We start from the raw sequence: 22,182 nt of genomic DNA, 5'->3' as shown, positions 1-22,182 counted from the left end.
TGTAAGAAGAAAATAGTGATCTCTTTTCTGCTTTGTTGTTGTGAACATTCATGCATATTTTGATTCACATCCTGCTGATTTTGAAACAGATCCATTAACTTTAAAATACAGTTACTTAAACATGTATGAGAAAATATATGATGTGATCAAAGTTAGCGTTACTTTTAGTTCCTAATTTTTTAGTATTTCTTTCTACACAGATGACTGCACTATCTCTGTCTTTGGGACTATTTCACCATGTCAAGCTCTAAAAGTACAGTGCAGTGGTGATCACTGAACATACATCTGAAGCCTGAGGTGACCTCCAAACAGAAACAGCCAATTTATTTTCCTAAACTCTAAGCTGTGTCAATTAATGTATTCTGGTGAAGGTAATTTTTGCCAGTGGAGTAGCATAATTTCTGATTGTACTATTAAAATTAAAACTGGCAAAACTTTCCAGCGTAGACCTTAGGTTTGCTGGATCAAACCTTTTAAAAAAACCAAAAACAACCTCATGACATTAGCAAAATTCTGTCCTCTAGCCAATTTACTTTGCAGCCTTCAAAGATACTCATGATGGTAAAAACACTGATTATACAACACTGTGGTCTCCAACGCAGCACCAGCTTTCCACTCTTCAAACTCTGCTGCTGCCCATTTTCATGGGCCAGCTTCCACCATCTTATTGACAAATGATAAAAATTTATCAAAACAGTAAGAAATATTCAGATTAGGTGTCAATGCATAAATGAATGTTACATCACAAACACATTTGTAAATTCTAGTAATGAGATGTTGATGAAATGTACATAGTTCAACGTGCAAACTGTATTTCCTGCAAATTTCTGTATTGGGCACAAGCTGCTATGTTTTGGTAGCAGAGGGGCTGCAGAGGGATCTCTGTGGAAAGAGGTAACATGCTGCCCCATGCTGAACACAGCTGGATTCAGCCAGCTCCACAATGGGCCCACCTGATGATATAGCTGAGCCCACTGGCCAAGATGGCAGCACCTTTGTGAACATGTGTGAGAAAGGGAAGAAATTGTCACATGGAGAGAGGAAGAGGGAACAGAAATACTGGAAAAAAAAAAAAAAAAGGAGAGACCAGCCAGGCAAGAAAACCAGGAGGTGCCCCACGGCAGAGCAAGCACCACCATCTCCTGAAGGGACTGTGATTGCTTCTCTTGACCTCTGCTTCCTTTTTGCCCTTTTCCTGCATGGCACAAGGAGAAGCCATGCTGACACAGCTGCATCCTGGGCAGGACTACAGTCCAGGAGTAGGTCCACACCAGAACAGATCTTTCCCTGAAAGCACTGTGGCCCTTGAAGGAGCTTTGCTGTAAAAGATGTACCCCTGAAAGTATGCAGCTTGTGGAGGACCCAGGCCAAAGCACAGGAAAAGAGCAAGCAGGAAGGAGCAGCAGAAACACCTGCAACCTTCTCTGTTGAACCCTACCTTTCTCAATGAAGGGATTAAGTGTAACCTGCAGTAATAACAAGGGGAAAGAGATGCTCAGAGTGAAGGTGATCTTATGAATGGGAGAGGAAAGGGGTTTTCCCTAAGCTTAGAAATGTGAGTTTCCTTTATTTTTTTCCCCCTTTTTAACCAGTAGGAATCTAACTACAATTTTGTAATTGTTGTATCATTTTATCTGTGACTACACATTATATTTACTTTCAGGACTTGTCTCTGCTTCTCTCATAAGCAATGATAATTTTACTATATTATTCCTACATACCTTAATAAAAGGAAGTTTGGGACTGCAGTACTAACCTCTAATAATTCTTCTTGGCCAACTCCAGATGGTTTTACTGGCAATTGTAACAATCTGTTTTATTACTCAGTCTATATTTATAGAATTAAGGTTGAAAACAGATACTAGAGATAGAAACACAAAAGATATTTCAGTAGATTTACAAAATGAAAGAGTTACTTGTCCCACCAAATTACACAGAATCATAGAATCACAGAATGGTTAATGTTGGAAGAGACCTCTGGAGGGCAACTTGTGTAACCCCTCTTCACAAGCAGGGACACACACAGCCAGTTGCCCAGGTCCATGTCCAGATGGATTTTGAATATCTCAAAGTACACAAAGACAGGATCCCCTGACTAACAAATACAGTAACTGCACTGGGTTACTCCTAACAACAGCAAAACTTACAGTTTACTGGAAATTGTGGGCAGATCGTAGATGATTTCTTCATATGGCTCTTCTTGGGATAAAGTAGAAACAGCAATAGGGTCTTTCATTTTTTCCTCCCAAACAATTTCAGCCTTCAGAAGCATTTCCTCAATAAACTCAGAAGCTGCAACATCTAAGACATGAGAACACAAAGATATTAAAAAAATAAAACAGTGCATAAAAACTCCTTTTAGTTCAAATATCTAGATCAGATTAAGATTAAGCATCCATCTGGATAAAATGAAAGTAATTGTTCAGGTATAGGTCATAAAATGATAGTTGAAATTACTGAGAAAACAAATGCAAAGTAAATTCAATATGAAATTGATATTTGCAAAATCTCAAAACTATTCTCTCCGTATAGTGCACTGAAGGGTTATTCAATAATTCATGGGGCTTCAGGAAAAGAAACACATCTGGTTTAACTCTGCATTTCAAGGAAAACATGTACTGAAATTGTTCTCAAACCTTTTACATTTCTACAAACTAGATTTATATGTGTTGCACATTGAGAAGTGCTGAAATAATTTGTTTGCAGACCAGAAATATAGTTAACTATGCTAAATACATATTAATTTGGTTAGCTAGCTAGTTCATAGCCTTTCACACAAATACAAACTGACACATACTTAACCACAAACAACTTTCCTGAGGTAAAGTGTCATGAGGTTCCCTGTAAGTGTTATTGCAGGTGGCATATGATTTGAAGCATAACATAAATTAGTTTATTATGCAAAGGAACTTTCTTGTCATAAACTGACAGCAAATTTTTATTTTCTACATTACTGGGTTCCTTTCCATCTTAATTTTATTCTTAACATAGAAGACTGAACAGCCACAAGTTTCTTCTGTCCAATATTGGACGGGCAAGGGATCAGACCCAGCAGCACAGGTTTAGGAAGGGCAGGTCCTGTCTGACCAACCTGATCTCCTTTTATGATCGGGTGACCCGCCTGGTGGATGAGGGGAAGGCTGTGGATGGAGTCTCCCTGGACTTCAGCAAGGCCTTTGACACCGTCTCCCACAGCATTCTCCTGAAAAAGCTGTCAGCCCACAGCTTGGACAGGGGCACTCTGCCCTGGGTTAGGAACTGGCTGGAGGGAGGGCCCAGAGAGTGGTGCTGAATGGTGCTGCACCAAAATGGTGGCCGGTCACCAGTGGTGTCCCCCAGGGATCAATGTTGGGCCCAGATCTGTTTAATATCTTTATAGATGATTTAGATGAGGGGATTGAGTCCACAATTAGAAAATTAGCAGAGGACACTAAGCTGGGGGGTAGTGTGGATCAGCTGGAAGGCAGGAGGGCTCTGCAGAGGGACCTGGACAGACTGCAGAGTTGGGCTGATTCCAACGCGATGAGGTTCAACACGGCCAAGTGCCGGGTCCTGCACTTTGGCCACAACAACCCCATGGGGACCTCCAGGTTGGGCACAGAGTGGCTGAGAGCAGCCAGGCAGAAAGGGACCTGGGAGTCTGGATTGACAGGAAGCTGAACATGAGCCAGCAGTGTGCCCAGGTGACCAAGAAGGCCAATGGCATCCTGGCCTGTATCAGGAACAGTGTGGCCAGCAGGTCCAAGGAAGTGATTCTTCCCCTGTACTCAGCGCTGGTGAGGCCACACCTCGAGTCCTGTGTCCAGTTCTGGGCCCCTCAGTTCAGGAAGGATATCGAGGTCCTGGAGCAGGTCCAGCAACTAGGCTGGTGAAGGGATCCAGCACAAGTCCTATGAGGAGAGGCTGAGGGAGCTGGGGCTGTTCAACCTAGAGAAGAGGAGGCTCAGAGGAGACCTCATCACTCTCTACAACTCCCTGAAAGGAGGGAGTATCCAGGGGGGGGTTGGTCTCTTTTCCCAGGCAACTCTCAGCAAGACAAGAGGGCACGGTCTCAAGTTGTGCTGGGGGAGGTTTAGGTTGGACATTAGAAAGAATTTCTTTACCCAGAGGGTGATCAAGCATTGGAATGGGCTGCCCCGTGAAGTGGTGGATGATCCATCCCTGGAGATATTTAAAAACAGACTGGATGTGGCACTCACTGCCATGGTCTGGTAACTGCACCGGTAGTGGATCAAGGGTTGGACTTGATGATCTCTGAGGTCCCTTCCAACCCAGCCAATTCTATGATTCTATGATTGCTATCTAGCATTACTGTATTAACACTGCTTTAACCAGGTTAGACCATTTGATATGGAATCCCTTCCAACCCACTATATTCCATAATTCTGCTACCTTTAAAGCCAGTATTTTAGCTCCCTGTTGTTATCTGGTCTAAGGAGGTGTCACCTTCTGTGGGGAACACGCAGCGTTACACTTGAAAACTGGACCATGAATTTGTTTTCAGTCATTAGCTATAGAGATTCCAGTTCATGAGGCTATCTGGTAACATCAGTAGAGATAGAGAAAGGAAATCAGTAAGAAGTCATCAAGGAAATGAAAATGCAGCTACCATCAAGGCACCAAAGAACTTACGCAGAAGAAACATAACTAAGAATAATTGGGGAACGCAACAAGGTGGGGGGTAAAAATGCTATCATTTTTTATGACATCTGCACAAATTCACAGCAATATATGAAAAAACTATTCATACACATATGTGTATGTGTATATAACTCTACATACTATATAAACTATACACAAAAATATATTTGTGCCTGGGTGTATAACTAAGAAAGCAAGAAGGAAAGAAAACAGTGTCACAGCAACTAGTACATACATAATATAAATGGACTTTGACCCACCTGAAGGCTTTTCATTATTGCAGTTAAGAAGATTGGGATTTGCCCAGTGCATCAAAAGCAGCTTCACAAGACTGGTCTGAAATTAACAAAATCAGAGGTGTTTGAAATGGCAGAAGTAGGACAGGAGCAGTCTACCTCTCATTCAGCTTATTAGTTCCTTTCTACACTAGCTGGATTTATATGATAAACTATAGGCAACAACTACAAAATACCACCTTCTGCAATTGGTATAAATCACAAAAGGTACAATAATATAAAGTTATTCTATAATTTCAGTGTACCCTCAGCATAAGCCCACCCCCAAAATCTCTCTCCATCCTTACACATGTAAACAAACCCACATCAGTAAGAAAACCTAACACTCCATCATAGCTTGTCATGATTTAAATCACAAATATTGCTTTATCCCCAACTAATTCAAGAACTGCCTGCTATTACTACCAACGAGATCTGCCTCACAGCCACCATGGAAGTAAAGCTGTTTTCTGTCAGTTTTAGGAATTGGAACATTTCTCTTTTGTTTACAAAATCCATTTAATGTATTAGTAATGGTAGCAATTTTAGTAAACTATAGTATCATATAATGAAAAAGTCTAAAACTTGTCTTTTACTTCCTGCAAGAAAGCTGCAAGCAGCTGTTTTTAGTGAGCTCTTCTATTGTTACACCAAAGTCTCTAGAGGTAGTTGTTCATCAAAGGCTGTAGTAATGTCTACCTTGATAAACTGGCTGGTCAGAAAGGAGTAAGAAACTGCACAAGGAAAAAAAATACATCTAGAATATGAATATAGAGCTGAACTAGATGACATATGGATATATGCTAGACCAAATAGAATTTATAATGTGAGTTTAGCCAAGAGGCCAGGATGAGCACAGGGGAAAATAAGCTGTGCACAAAAGAAAGGATTCTCCTGAGCAGAAGAGAGCTAAGAATAAATGAGACCTGAAATGGAAGGCAGTTAAGGGAAATGACACTAATTTGGCATTAAATCAAGCAATAAATAAATAAATAAATAAACAAAGGCTAAAAATGAAGGAAAACATTGCAATAAACATAATAAAATTCAATATGGATTCAGCACACAGGAGGTAACTTACTATAAAATAATATAAGGAGGAATCAGTTAAATGCAACCCTGCTCAAAACTTCCAATTACAGAAAACCAGGAAAATATTGCTGCAGAATTTTATAAAAATAAAAAGATCTTGCTCTCCTAATCTTTCTAATGCTGGCTTTCCATTATGGCAGTAGCACCAAAAAATTCAGCAAACTGTGGAAGCTGGGAGGAAACCATAACAGGTTTATTTCCAAATCCAATTGGTCATGCTTTCAACTGAGAACTTCCAATACATATATCCCTGGGTTTTTTTTCATTATGAAAAAATGGACCATGATCTGTCATTGAGCTGACTAAATCAGCAGCAGTAGCATAATCTCATTAACAGCCATTCTGAAAAGTAGTAGTGGCTCTAACAAAGGAGGGGCGGGGGGTTAAATGCCCTTTCAGTTTAGTAACAAAACACGGCTTTTTGAATTACCAATGTTTTTGTATTTATGTCACAAGAAGCCACTTCTATGCTGCAATGTCAATGCTTCCTGCTGCAAAAGAAATAACTCCTGCTGGAAATCCCTGATGCACATCACCAAGAGTGTGGTATTCAGGTCACTGCTAATTTCAATTACCTACTTTTGGATATGCTAAACTGCCTGTGTTCACTTCAACCTTGCTCACCTGTTTAAGGAGTATTTCAAAATCCAATTGCCATATCTTCTGATTTGTGTCCAAAAGCAGAAATATTTGTAAAATAATTACAGCAAATTACTGAATCACAGAACTGTCATGGTTGGAAAAAAAGTCCAAGATCACTGGACAAGGTGGACTAGATGATCTGCAGAGATTCCTTCCAGTCCCAATTGTTCTGTGATTCTGTGTAATGTGGAAAAGGCTGCATATGGCTTTTCCAAAAAAGAACATTTTTTTCTCTTTCAGAATAAATTTGGTATAAATTTTTTAACATAAATAACTAGTATATTAATTACAGCTTTACACAGGCAACATTAAATAACATTAAAACAGGGGATTTACTGTATGTGAAAACTCTGAGCTTGGTAAGCAAGATCAGATGTACAGACACACATCCGTAGTTACACCAAAAGAGCTATGGAGTTTTGTCTAAAATAGCAAGTGGAGAAAAAAATCAGCCTACTTACAGTGAACCTGAGCATTAGTCTTCAGAGGAAGTATTACAAAGAAATTAAATACAATTCACATTAGTAGAAGCAGCACTGATGATCTAAGCAGCTCGAAAATCACACACAGATGAACACAGAAAACACTGACTGGATATGGGAATGAGTCTAGAGACAGACTGAGAGAATTGGGGTTGTTCAGCCTGGAGAAGAGAAGGCTCCCAGGGGACCTTAGCACAGCCTTCCAGTACCTGAAGGGGACTACAGGGAAGGTGGAGAGGGACTTGTTACATTGGCATGGAGTGACAAGACGAGGAATAATGGCTTTAAAATGAAAGAGGGTAGATTTAGGTTAGACATTAGGAAGAAATTCTTCACTGTGAGGGTGGTGAGACACTGGCACATGTTGCCCAGGGAAGTTGTTGATACTTGTTATGAGCACTTCTCTGGAAGTGTTCAAGGTCCAGGTTGGGTAGGGCTTTGAGCAACCTTGTCTAGCTGGAGGTTTGCTGTTTGGAAAACTGTCAAAACTTAGCCAGGATTCAAACCTTTATAAGAAAAATCATAGCCAACTGATGCTTACAAGACTATTTTGAAATTCTAATGGATAAACTAAAGAGCTCACCTTTGTTAGTATGATAGTCTAACCAGTATCAGTGTCTCTGTTTAAACATCCACGTGGTTGTTTTAAAAAATTACAATAAGAGCATGTAAATCAGGAAAATAGTTTCAACTTCTAGTATTATTATGATCATTATTATCATTACTAAGCTTCTGTTATAAAAGTGCTGTAACCTCATGCTAGCCATATAGTCAGCAGATGGAATAAATAAGATCATTGAGTAAAAAACCAGTTAGAATAATACCAGAGACATACACTTAACTACTGGGATGAGATGACTATCATCACTTACCTAAGCATCAAAGACATTAAGAGGCAAAGTGCAGGTTAGGGACCTATACTCACTTAAGATTCTGGGGAGCAAAACAAACAAAAGCAAATCCCAAGACTGAGAGTCCCAACATTAGGGAGCAAGGCAATTATTAAACTATTAAAGTTACCGTGAATTGACTTCTGGAGGTGATATATTTGTTCCTTATTGCATGTATTACAACTTAGAAGACTGAGTCTGACTTAAAGCTAATGTCTTAAATGCAAATCCCTAATTAAGAGCAGTATCATTCAGAGGCTAAATAGCATTTTTTCTGTGATTGCAAATTTTATCCACGGTAGTGTCCTAGACACAGAAAATAATGTTTGAAACTCATTACAAGTTCCCCTTCTTAATACAACATAGATGAGGCAGATCTCTTTTCTACCTGAGTGTAGGAAAAAAGGGGACTGTGACCACCTGTGGTCAGCAAAGTGGAACAGATAAGAAAAAGTAGGTTATGGGAATAAGACTAGCAGCAGGGTAGAAAGAGTGGAGAGGAAAAAGTAGAACAGAGCATGGATAAAATGCTGGACTTTGGAACTAACAGCATGAAATAAATGAAGTGGAAGGGCAGAAGAGAGACATGGCAAGGAGCCAGGCTGTAGGTAGAGACAGACTAAGCAGAAAATGAAAGAAGAAAGTGACATGGTGAGGAAAAAAACACTGAGATTGAACAAGGGAGATTGGGACTGTGAGCAAGTGGGAAAAGGGGAAAAGTGTAACAGAAGGGCAGGAAGGCTGGCATGAAGCCAAAGTAGAGAAAAGAGAAATCTTGGATGAGACCCAGGGAGAGGAGGAGGGGCAGAAGCTGACTGCATGAGGAAATTAGGACTGGGGTAAAACGTGTATGGAAAGGACTTGAAGGCAGGAAAATGAATGGGACAATAAGGCAACAGAATAAAACCAAGAATGGAACAGACTGGAGGCAACGGGGCAAATAAGGTTACATGTGGGAGGAATGAACCATAAATACTGTATCTGTTCACACACAAAGCCTGGAATGGAAGCCAGGCTCCCCAAGTGTGACCACTACCTTTCTGCAGTCTGCCTGTTTAACCTACATGGCCAAAGAGCATGCCTTTTAAACATCTGGAATAGTTCAGGTAAAGAAGAACAAACCAAATAATGTTTTCAGCTTTCTAAGTAAGGGACAAAGGTTACTTAAAAGTTTTTCTACAGATGAAGTAGACTTCACAAGTCTTTACTTCAAGACTGATAACCTACATGTCTATTTTTCAGTTCTCCAGGAAATTAGGTAGAGAAAAAAATAAAATAAATCAGGGGAAAATATTATGTGATCTCATGATTAAAGATGCTTATAAATTATGCTCCTGCAAGCTATATATTAATACTAAAGAGAGGATCATAAATCTGACACTTCTCAAAGCTTGTGTCTAAAGAGTGCTATTAAACTTGTTTCTCATATATGTTTTTCATATATGGGAAAGTTACTATAGCTGCTATTTCAAGGAAAATTATATTTATGTTGATCACTGAGATCCTGCAATAACCAATTAAATATGCAGTGCAGACTGGGCAAACTTTAAAAATGTGCAGCTTTAAAAATGCCCATATAAAGTCTGAAAATTTTATGGTAATTTTGTAAACTGAGGTTTGCCCTAGTCTCTACATGAAGCTTAAACTTGTAAATCTGTTTTCTTGTAATTTGGAATTGTGTGAATCTGGCTTTTCTTACCTTAGTGTCCTGTGCCCACAACTAGATCTGAATATTTATAGAAACCTTCTGAATATATTGAGAGTAAAAAAAGATATCACTGGCAGAAATCCCAAAGTGGTGTCTTTGCTTGTGGAAAATGAATGTAATTTGATCTGAAGGGAAATGCTTCTTTTCTACCTGAGTACAATCACACATGCCAAAGACGAACAAAAAGACTAAAGAAAAGAGTGAGAGATAAAACATTCTCTAGAGGATTTTCTGACCATAAATGAAAGATTTCAACTGCCTGACAGGGAAAAATATCTATTCCCTGAGTGACTATACTCTATTCTTTTTGAAATACTGGACAAGACCCCCTTCTTTAGGCCCCTCTCATTGAAAACATTTGTGGAATGTGTTCAGAGAAGTCCAGAAACTAAGTTCAAGAGAACTGCTATAGCAATGGCCAAACTTGAATGAAATTAAGTTACATTTCCTATAATAAATTGAGATGTCCCATCTACATCTACAGATATCCTAATGACGGCAGTGGATTTTCTTCTAATTTGAGGTCACCATGAATGTAACGAAAATAAAATTACAATACAGCTCATAGCTGAGAGAGATGGCTAAAATGTTTTGGTAACAATGAACAAATTAGGTCACATAGTAGTAAGGTGTGGTCTCCCAGCCTTCAGCAAGAAGCTCAGAGTCCCATCCATGCCCCAGAAGAAATTCTGTGTTTGAATGACCTAACTAGACAGAGGGGTATGGTTCAGTCCCATCAAACAAGACAAACAAATTTGTTATAGGAGTATATAGCTACCAAACAGCAGTTTCACACATGAATTTTGGTGGGTTTTTTTTTTTTCTATTTAGAACATTTTTAATTTATTGATGCTAAGAAGTCCTGGCTAGTGCAGGAGTTATTCTTGGAGAGGCACAGTCAGCAGTTCAATGATTCTCTTACCCCTTTTTTCTTTTTTTCTTTCACATCACGAAACTGTTAAACCTCAAAGCCAGAGACTAAATCTGTCTTGCTAAGAGAGTGCTATCCCTTATAATCCACACTGCTTAACTGCTAGCTCTGTCCCTGACTCTGCTTTGGACCACTCCAACCAGCTCTCTACAAACAAGACTAATCTCCTGTAGAGGAAACTAGCTCTAGACAATATGAATGCAAGCCAGAGCGTTGCTTAGCTTAATCCCTAGACTTCTTTTATTTAGCAATTTAACAGTTTAGACATAGGCAGCATCCCCCAAGGATGAAATTCTGGGAGAGGTAAATGTTTAAGCTACTGAGGAGTGAGATCTGACCTGCATGCCTCTGATAGCTGGTTTGAAAGGTGACATTTCTGTGATAAACAACAAAGAAACAGCTTGTGCCTGGGAACTGTGCCAAAGTACCCAAGGCAAACCTCAGAGCTGTAGCCTGTTCCCACCCAGGGGAGGGCGAGTGTCTGCTCTCCTGATCACAGCAGCCTGGAAGATGTCCAGCAGGGACAGCACTACCAATGCCAGATTACTAGCTGTTCACATAGTTATTGCAGTGCTAAATTAAAATTAGGGGCCAGACTGAGAAATACAACTTGCCCTTCCACAGCTGGTATCAGTGCCAGCATCCAACTGGTGATGTGTGCCCCTCTCTGGTGTGCATGGGCAGCAGCTACATTTGTACCAGTATTCTCAGTGCTGGATGTGAATGAGACCAGGGAATTCAAACTGTATGCCAAGAAGGCATGCATCCAAAAGGTCACACTGAATTTACTTAGGCAACCTAGGCAAATTCTCATTTCTTGAGGCTTGCTTTTTACCCTCATAATTTCATTTTTAAGAGGTTTTTCCATGTCATCAATGCAGATTTTCATGTGTGTCAATAAGGTTATTATATACCATAATTTTATTAAGGTAAAATTATTAAGGAAAGCAACTCTGACCTTAATATCTCAATAATATTTTTTTATAATGTGTATTAAAAGTAAAAATTTGCTTTTAGCCCTAACAGTTACGGGAGGTGGGTGGGGGGCAGAGGAGTGGAGGGGGGTGTGGGTTGGAATGACAGCAGTCCTAGAAATTCAGAATAACCCTGCTTAAAAATACATCTATTTTTTAATGCTTTTACTATTTGCAGCTGGTAGTATTTCAGTTAATAGTTACCAATGCTCATACATTGGTAACTTAACCTGTTCCTGCAAGGCCTCATTTTACACACACACAGAGACTGACCTGCAGACAGTAGCCTCAGTTGCCTTATTCTGTGCTTAGTAGCCACAATCCTGTCCATAACCCTTTAACTCACTAGTAATATCCTAGTACTCTTCTCAGTAGTAATATCCCATATTACTATGCAAGACAGATGCTTGACTCTGGATCCACACACTCTGGCATTAATAGGACAATTAATTTATCAGTCAACCATGCTCTTCTTCAATATTTGGATTAATACCGTTCTAGCAAATTTTCTAGATGGGAAATGTATCTGTGAGAGTGCTTTTCTTTACAAATACATGGAAAGACAAGTACAGATTTTATTTTTTTTTAATATCAGATTACACATACTGGAATTTAAAACTCTTAGTTATTCCATGTTTGGAGACAGTGCAACAGCCTACTGCTGTGTTATGGTTTTATTAAGATATGTATTGAAAATCCACTCCCTCTGTAGGATTCACTCTCTACAGCTTTATGCTGTCAAAGAACAAGAAACAGCATCTCCATAACCCCTTCATGTTAACAGGGGAGCCTCAGCTCATTCAGTGGGCAGTTGACCCACCCCTTGGCCCCCACATTTTTCTTCATTGCTCCTGTAGAATTTTAAAATGGTCACGTTAGATCTCTAATGTATGCTAGTTGCTGGTGACCTCTATAACCAGAGAGGTTCAGATCTCTAAGAAATTATTCATCCCACCTGTTTTAAATGCACCTCCTAAATTTGTCTGAATTGTGCTCTAGAGGTGATTATTGGATATTAGACAAGACAAAGCTTTGGCTTTGTACTTAAGTGGGAGTTGGCTAAATGCAGTTGAGAAGAACCTCAGCCTAAATAAAACTGCCTTTGTAATTTTCAAGTTGTCTCTATGAGCCAGGTTTTTATTATAAGGTGTGGATGTGATGTCTTTCAAATGCTCAGTTCACTCAAGATTATATATCTTCAATAATTGCTCATATAATTTACTCTGGAAGTTAGAGAAATAAGCTTTTTCTAATCTGTGTTTAAATTTTCAACTCAAGATTTGTAACAAGAAGCTTGCAGCACCTTTATCCTTTACAAGTTTTCTCCTGTACAGATGCAAATCAAAATTTCTTGCTGTACTTAAACTTCAGTAGATTCTTCTCTTTTTTTCCAGGTAAAGTAAATTAGTACTATGTCTGTCTTTGTTATGCTCTTATAAATAGGCTTTTTTTTTTTTTTTTTTTTTTTTTTTTCAGTTTGTGTATTTTGTATTTATTTTAATTTGTTGTATTTCATATATTTGCAGACATAAAACTGTGTATGTACAGAGCTTACATTCAGCTGTCTGGATGTCACTAAAAAATGTAACAATTTCTTCACAAGAGTGTCACTACTCATATTTTTTCATAAGTTAATATGCAAAATGTATTTATGCAAGGTCTATAATTGAAATAGTTCAAAATCTAAATGTCTAATTTGCTTAACTAGTCCAGTTACATTTTATCATGGTAAGCAGCTTCTCCAAATAAAAACATATCTGAATCATTAAGAATTTAGAAGGTATTTTATAAACAGAAAATTATCAGTATTTATGACTTGTGGAATATAATATGAATTATATATTGGAAGAAGTTTGGCTGCAGGTATTGCAGTAGAAGTGCCAGTAACTACTAAACAACAATGATTTAGAATGGATTTTTTGAAATTTCTGCGAACTCATTGTTCATTAGACATGCTACAAGAAGAGGCTACTGTCCTGTTCAGATACATTCTGGGAAGGAAAGAAATCCTCTGAAGTATTGAAAATTATATAAAACTAAAACCAAATAGATTTTTTTTTATAGTCTCCTAGTAGAACATAGAGATTTATCACTGTAGTGAGCTTTTGAGAATGAGGATGAAAGAAATGCGAAAATGTTGGATGTTCAGAGGCACAAGTCATTTTTAGGCATGGCCTCCAAATCCCAAAGCCAGGGCATCCTTCTATAACTCAGTGACTTGAAGACAACTACTGTATTAAGTGGATCCTGTACATTTCTTTCAGAGATATAGACAGAAAAAGAAAAAAAAAAATAAAAAAAGCTACAAAAGTCTGATATCAGACCGTAAGAAAAGACAAAAGGGCTTATTTTGGGTCTCTTTCAAATTTCAGTACAAATTTAATTTTTGATGGAGGCAAACTGCTGGTGATGGTAGTGAGCTGTATTGGTTTGATAGCTTTACAATGTCTGTTCTCAAATTATCTGTCATTTGAGAGGCCACCTATAGTACAGAAATGTGTAAGCTTTTCACATTAAAACCAGAATTGTCTCCCTCACTAGCAAGTGCTTGCTATTGCTACCGAAGACTTCCACACAGAAAAGTGAAGCAAGTGAAAAAATCATGCTTTACCTGTCCATACTTGGCAGCTAAATGAAGGGGTGTCCAGTACTGATTATCAACTACATTGAGATCAGCCCCATTCTCCAGTATCACAGATGCAACATTCTTGTATCCATTAGCACAGGCCACATGCAGCTGTAATATAAAATTATCTTAATGCTTTAAAGAACTCAGTAAAACCTGTGACAATGTACTGCATTATCTTGGTTCTCCAACAGACCTAACTAGGTAAATCATGCTAACAAAAAATACAAAATAGAATGCAGCAACAAACTAGAAAAACTGTGTGAAATCTTTTTTAACATTTATAAACAAAACCCACCAAAAATCAAGAATGCTAGCTTATTTAAAAACTCTTTTAATGTTCTAGTCTCACTAGATAATTTTCATACAGTTTCAAGCAAATATCCTCTCAAACATATTAACAAACTTCATGAGCCCAGGAAGATTCATACATTTCAACAGAACATGGCCTAGACTTAATTTATTTTTTGGCAGTTATCCCAGATGTAAGCTGATGCTCCTCTATTCCAAAATGAATTTGTTAACACAATAAAACCCATGCACATTGAGCTTGTAGCACAAAATCAGTCACAAAAAATACTTTCTCAACTTTGATCCACACAGATTTCATTTCTTTAACTTCCATTGCTTCCCAAGATACTTCACAGTCTGTTGTGACACATAATTCACAAGACCAGGTTGATCTGGTTAGTTTAGTGGTGTTTATTTTCTCATGGTTCTCTGCTATGGTGTCAAGCATTCCCTCCGCATCTGGCAGCAAGGGAGAAAAAATTTGCATTTGGAAATTGGCATGTTATAATTGCTTATCCCTGGTCAGAAGGAGTCAGTTCTTATGGTGTTCAGTAACAGTTGGGCTCAGGAAGATTGAAGAAATGGGTAACTGAGATTATAGGTGATAATCTTCTCAACAAATCCCATAGCCCCACATGATGATTTCCTTCCCTTGAAGTAATGTTAGCGAAAGAGACAGTTTTTCTGAGGCTTGCAATGAATGGCTAATGGCAAGAAAAAGGTCTTGCAATAAACCTGCTACTAGAACTGTGTAGTTCCTAAGTCAATCTAAGCACAGGAGATCCTAAAAACAGAGTTCAGGATATTATTTGCCCTATTTTATATTTCTGGTTCAGAAGCACCTGCAGAGAGTGAATAAAGTTTGCTCCATGAATACCCTTGATGCAGAAGGATGAAACACATTGCAGCTCATCAAAAATCTTTTCATGGAAAGGAGAAGCATACCCCTCCCCTGAGGGCAGAACACCAATTTGGTACGCTATAAATGTTCTAATTTTGAATGTACAAAACCCGCAAAATTTTCCCATAATACTCCATAGTTCAGTTTTTTCTTCTGTTTTAAAAGAAATTACATTTTCTATTCAGACATTGATTTGACAAGTGCTATTTTGAAGTAGTTTAAAAGCTCATGGGACAAAAGAAATATTTTATGACTGCAACTCTCAAGGGAAAAATGTTACAGGATAATTCAGCAGAAAAATTAATTTTGCCCTTACAGCACTCCAAAAGTCAGCTTTCTGTATAGACAGAGCTGGTGGCTGGACTGGAAAAGCACAGACATGAGGCTTCTCACTCTTACAGTTACCATTAAACACTCCACAGGTATTAAAATATGGAATTAAATAATAATGACTTATTGTATTAATTCATGATCATGCAATGTAGTTCAGCATAAGTCCTGAAACAATAATAAATAATATAACAAATTAATTAAAATAAATTATAAATAAATAAATAATAAAATAATTTATAAATAATATCTATGAATAAATAATATATAGTAATGAAGTAATTTTAAGTAATACATGCCTTTCTAACTATTTTAGTACAGAATTTGCAGAAAACCACAAAAGGATTTTAAAAAGTTATTTAACTTTTTAAAAAGTTATTCATGTCAATGGTGCTAATGAGAATTTACTGATGGATAGTTATGTTAAAGACTATATGCAAAGAGCATATATCACAGACATGCTATATTTAGGGAAGATACATTAATTTTGAAATTATTTTATGAAATAATTTTTTAAATTGTTTGACAGCTGAAGAAGCATCAATCCTGAAAAAAGAAAGGGATAGTAGATCTGTGAGTAGAAGAGTATCATGATATCCATTCACTACAGATAACATGCAAATTTGAAGAAGAAAAACTTATTCACTGATACAGTGGATCCTTCATTAAACTAAATCAAAATGGGATACTGTCATGAAAAAGTATTTCACCCTGGCTCAACCAGAAGATATAAACCTAACCCAGGAATTACTGAGTGAAATTTCAAACCCTCTGTTACACAGAATGTCAGAGACCATAAGAGTCTGATGCAGTTCTAAACTACAGTGCCGATATTTTTCTTTGCTATTAATTTTTGTGTTACACATTCAGTGTCTTCAAAGTAAGAAAGTCATCGTTAAGGCAGGGATGTTGCACCAGCCTGATTTAAAACCTGTGCTATGCATGTTAGTGACATCCATCTATTTTCAAAAGGCCAGACGAGAACCAAAGTCTTGTACTACTTCATTTCTCCTCTTGGAGAACTGATGTGCAAACATGCTCACTGGTACAGAGTTTCAGTACGTGCATATTCACAGGATGATGATTACATTTCCCCACTCACCAGGGTAACTCCATCATCATTCTTTTGATTCACACTTCCTCCACTTGATATGAGCTGCCGGACATCTGCAAGCATTGTCGTGGGTCTCTGGATCTTCATTTGGCGCAATGAATTCAGCTCTACACCTGGAAAAGAAAAAAAAGGTTAGAACCTTCTGCTGTTTCTTTCATCAAAAAGAACATGGTTTTGTTTTCTGGGTTTGTAAAATCTTAATCAACATTTAATTAGTGGTGTCCCCGAAGGGATCAGTGTTGGGCCCAGATCTGTTTAATATCTTTATAGATGATTTAGATGAGGGGATTGAGTCCATCATCAGCAAATTAGCAGAGGACACTAAGCTGGGGGGAAGTGTGGATCAGCTGGAAGGCAGGAGGGCTCTGCAGAGGGACCTGGACAGACTGGAGAGTTGGGCTGATTCCAACGGGATGAGGTTCAACAAGGCCAAATGCCAGGTCCTGCACTTTGGCCACAACAACCCCATGGGGAGCTCCAGGCTGGGCACAGAGTGGCTGAGAGCAGCCAGACAGAGAGGGACCTGGGAGTCTGGATTGACAGGAAGCTGAACATGAGCCAGCAGTGTGCCCAGGTAGCCAAGAAGGCCAATGGCATCCTGGCCTGGATCAGGAACAGCATGGCCAGCAGGTCCAAGGAAGTGATTCTGCCCCTGTACTCAGCGCTGGTGAGGCCACACCTCGAGTCCTGTGTCCAGTTCTGGGCCCCTCAGTTCAGGAAGGATATCGAGGTCCTGGAGCAGGTCCAGCAACTAGGCTGGTGAAGGGATCCAGCACAAGTCCTATGAGGAGAGGCTGAGGGAGCTGGGGCTGTTCAGACTGGAGGAGGCTCAGGGGAGACCTCATCACTCTCTACAACTCCCTGAAAGGAGGGGGCAGCCAGGGGGGGGTTGGTCTCTTTTCCCAGGCAACTCTCAGCAGGACAAGAGGGCACAGTCTCAAGTTGTGCCAGGGGAGGTTTAGGTTGGACATTAGAAAGAATTTCTTTACTGAGAGGGTGATCAGGCATTGGAATGGGCTGCCCAGGGAAGTAGTGGATTCTCCATCCCTGGAGATATTTAAAAAGAGACTGGATGTGGCACTCAGTGCCATGGGCTGGTAACCCCAGCGGTAGTGGATCAAGGGTTGGACTTGATGATCTCTGAGGTCCCTTCCAACCCAGCCAATTCTATGATTCTATGATATTTATAGAACATGCTTACTGTCTCACATTCACCAACAAGTATACGCATAACTGTATTTATCAGTCACTATGTGAATGATTTTATGCCAGTCAGCAATATCAAATAAATGGGCCTGAACCCCTACTGACTGGCAAGAGCAGCTGTAGGTAAAGCAATTGTAATTAAACCACCGGGATTATGAAAATAGATGTGAATGGGTAAAAGAATTAAGCCTGTCTAAAGAAACCACTCAGATCTTTTGGTCTTATCTGATCAAAATTCTTTTTAGCTGCATTCTTTCAGCCCTGTGTGTACAACAGTGTCCAGACCAGACCCTCAAATCTCTCAGCTCAGCTGCTTGAGAGACCGTGAAGTTAAGCAAATGACATTACAACTCAACACTATTTTTTATCTGCCTGGGTTATTTTTAACCAGGATTAGTTCTCCAGCTGAGCCTAGATCATTGGAAGGCCCCATAAACTAGGAGAAAACCTTGCGTGGAGGCAGAAATATGGAAGGGGATAAAAGGAACGAAACAGGAGGGCTTATGTCAGCATTGCTACTGAAAGAAACAGTTGTCAAAGTACAGCTTTAAAAGGAAGATAAGCAAGGCAGTCTAAAACCAAAAGGAAGTGTGGCCTCTAGTCTGAAGAGGCTTAAAATTAGAAACAGAGGGTACAAAAATAATTGCTAAGTGGTTAAATTATCATCTGGCTGTGGCTTGATTGGAATATCTAACCAAAATTCAGGGCTTGATTTTTCTGCTCCTTGCTTCATGTGGTCACTCACATCCATACATAGAAAATGTAATTTGAGAATAAAATTCCTGCCTCTCTGAACTGGCCATGATATAACAAAAAACATATGAATAAATAATTTCTCTGTTTCCTTACACACTTTTCAGTGAGCTGAAAAATAATGAATTTAATTATTCTAATTCTATTTCTTACATATTTTTGCTTGAACAATTAATTGTATATTTTACCTTAAAAAACTGAAGCATAAAGAGTATATATAAACTTCTATAAAGAGTAAAAGCATTTCTTAAGTCTTAGCTTTAATCTATCCTGAAACTTGTATAAATGGATATATGATACGTAGTTCAGCAAAGAATACCATTAATTTTCTTTCTCTAAAATGCTACTCTACACAGTGCTTTATGTGCTGAATTTTATTTGTTTGCAGCACTTCTAAGTGTTTCAGCTCTGAGGTGAAATGTTCAGTGTGAACACTGTCTTGCTGGGAACATTTTCTTATTCTCATGCTTTCACACCTGTCACCTAAATGGTACCAAATTACACCAAATGTAAAACACAAATATAAAGTTGAGCTGGAGAAAATGAGATGGGTTTTGTATTGGAAATAAAACTGTGATCTTTCACATATATGTAATTCAGACAAATACACGTAAATATATTACATTGATAGCTTAAATTAGATAACCATCCAAGACCATAATGTGCTGATATCCTCTTGTCTGACAGTTGCTAAATGGAACACAAGGATTTCATATGATGTTCTGAGTATCTCTTAACAATTAATGCATTTATTTTTTTTTCAGAAATGAAGTTTTTTTTGCCTGCATCACATTTCACGGTAATGACTTAATACTACCTGATAACATTTACAGATTACTGGTGCTACATGGCATCAATTAATTTCTTTTTCTTCCTGTTTATGCCTAGTTCCTGATTCTTGCAACAGTAAATTAACACTTTAGCATTCTTGTGGCAGTGACAGAAGTCTCTCACATGCATAAGTCTAATTTTCTAAAACACTATGTTATATAAAAGGCTGTTGAGACCCAAAATTAGTTCATTTTCAGGACTGATTTCACTCTTTAAACACATTACATAGACTTGTCATGATAAAGCTCTTTCTAATGTTATCAGGTAAGATAAAAAAGCTGAAAATTACATTTATCATTTTAAACTTGATGAAGAAGGACATTTTTTAGTACTACTGACAGAATTTATGGGGTTTTTTTCCTCCTTTTTCCAAGAAACAATTAGAATAAATTTATTTTCAAGGAGAGAGGCAAAAGCTGGAAAATTATATACTACCTCCTTTGTGTGTGAATAATAGCCTGAACACTAAAAAATGGAAATGAAGTTCACAACCCACAAATTAGAAATACCAGTTTCTGACTTAACCCAGGAAGAAGAAGAAGAAAAACCCAACAAAAACCCAAACTGAGAGGAAAACATATTTATTATCAGATCTTTTGATTCATCATGTGTCATGTAAATTACAGTAATTGCACACGTTGAGGGCAGAGGCCAGCTGAGTCTACTCAGACTTTTTTAGCAGATTACTACTGACTTACACTCAGAATGGTCAGTGAATAACTTACCTGTACACTCTTATACTAACAGTAAAATATGGATCCTTACACCTTGTAATTTGCGTTTTATAGAAACTTGGTGAGTCCCGTGTGGGACCCCAAAAAACCTTGCTTTTGAAAGATTAACTTTGCTCATGCTGAAGGAGAAGTAGACTTCAGCTGTTATCAATTGCCATACATATTCTATCACAAATACAATTACATTTATTAGCTCAGAGAAAATGCATGAAGAATGCCCCATAGTAACAGAAGGCACACTTTATGGGAATCTCAAGGTGACTTTATTATTTTCAAACTAATAGTTGTATAAAGGAATCATACATATTTCATTAAAAAAAAAAAAAAAAACAGTAAATAGCCTGACAAGTGAGCTACTACAGTGACACATTCATAGACTTAAATTTCTGAAGGAGTGTTACAGAAACAACAGAGATTCCCTCCCTCTGCCTCTTTAAAATCAAATGAAAACATGAAAAAAATAATCCAAATTGCACTCTTAAAATTGCAGAATTTTGAATTCCAAGAACCCAGGAACTGTTAGGTTTCAAAGTGAAGGCTTCCACAGCAGGCAGCTGAGAAGTGGCTTTACCAAGTGGGCCCATGGACCATTCTCTGTGGCTCAGTGAGACCTGGTCAGTAACAGCCTCCCCTTTAACCTTGAAGTTTGTAACTCTGGTGAGTCTATTTTCTATTCCCTATGAGTGATACTTCTCATGAGTTTAAATGGAACAACAAAATGTTACTCATCCAGTAGCAACTCTTGAAGCCTGAATCAAAGAATGAACTTCATGTTGCTTTTCAAAAAGGAAATGAGGTTTAGATATTCAGCTGAAATGGGATGACAGCCAGCATGAACAAATAGAGGAAGAAAACCAAATTGGCATGTACTATGGGAACAGTTTCACATTTAAAAAAAAAATGGAAAATCAAGAAGAAAGGCATAGGATGAAGAATATGCTCCAAATAACAAGTAAAATCAGAACAAGAGCTACATTCTCATAAATTCTGCAAGAGATGAGATGGAGAAGGAACAGTTAAAACAGAAGTCACTCTAGGGCACAGCATTTGGTGGTGACTATCAGTGCTAGTGACAGGCAGGAGCAAAACCTGAAAGCTACAAAATGCATTACTTCTCACTGTTTAAGAAAAGCACCTGACAAGGTCATTACATGTGCTTTGCCTTTCTCACCCTCTCTGGCATAAAGTTACAGAACTGACAAACTAAAGAAATGTGAAAACCTCAGATAAAAAAGGGGAAAGCAAAAAGTTGCACCAATAAATAAGTGCATGACAAACAGAACTGAGAAACTGTATAGATAATAGTTTCCTCAGAAATATTCAGTACTAAGAAGTTTCTCCATCTGTAACGGGAAGACGAGTTCCTATGTCCACTACAAAGCGAAACACACAACCACAACTGGGAAACACTCATTACACAAACCCAGAAGCAGCTCTTTTTTAACTTCTCCTTCTCCATTGGTCTTAATAATCTTCAGGAGAGGTCACATAATCATGTCTTGCAAACACAAATGTACTATAAAAACTTGCTTTGAGAAGCCAATCTCTTCTCTTACTGAAGTTTTTGCTCACCCTGTCTACATCTGCCCTTCCTGCAGAGAGCTGCTAACACAGTGAGGCTCTTCTCATCCCAAGTGTGATGAGCCTGTTTGACCTCTTCTGTAATTCGGGGACACTATGGCTTAGAATTTCTATTTTTCTCCTGTGCAGGGTAGTATAGGATAGATATGCTCACAAACAATCAATGATAAAAAGAAGTCC

The 22,182-nt window shown here is 38.3% G+C and overlaps 1 protein-coding gene across 2 annotated transcripts in view; it reads right to left on the bottom strand.

The window, feature by feature from the left end:
- MYO16 (myosin XVI) overlaps positions 1 to 22,182 on the bottom strand; it is a 368,492-nt gene that overhangs the window by 184,766 nt on the left and 161,544 nt on the right. For both annotated transcript variants that reach the window (XM_071743005.1, XM_071742997.1), the window contains exons 6-9: positions 16,886 to 17,010; positions 14,247 to 14,372; positions 4,902 to 4,977; positions 2,148 to 2,301 (exon numbers count right to left, since the gene is read on the bottom strand). In XM_071743005.1, the coding sequence (XP_071599106.1) occupies positions 2,148 to 2,301; positions 4,902 to 4,977; positions 14,247 to 14,372; positions 16,886 to 17,010 (481 nt within the window). The remainder of the gene's footprint in view (positions 1 to 2,147; positions 2,302 to 4,901; positions 4,978 to 14,246; positions 14,373 to 16,885; positions 17,011 to 22,182) is intronic.

Source organism: Heliangelus exortis, chromosome 1, assembly GCF_036169615.1.
Source record: "Heliangelus exortis chromosome 1, bHelExo1.hap1, whole genome shotgun sequence".
NCBI classification, from domain to species: domain Eukaryota; kingdom Metazoa; phylum Chordata; class Aves; order Apodiformes; family Trochilidae; genus Heliangelus; species Heliangelus exortis.
Note: the sequence above shows the minus strand (reverse complement) of the source record. Positions and strands in the feature narration are given on the sequence as shown.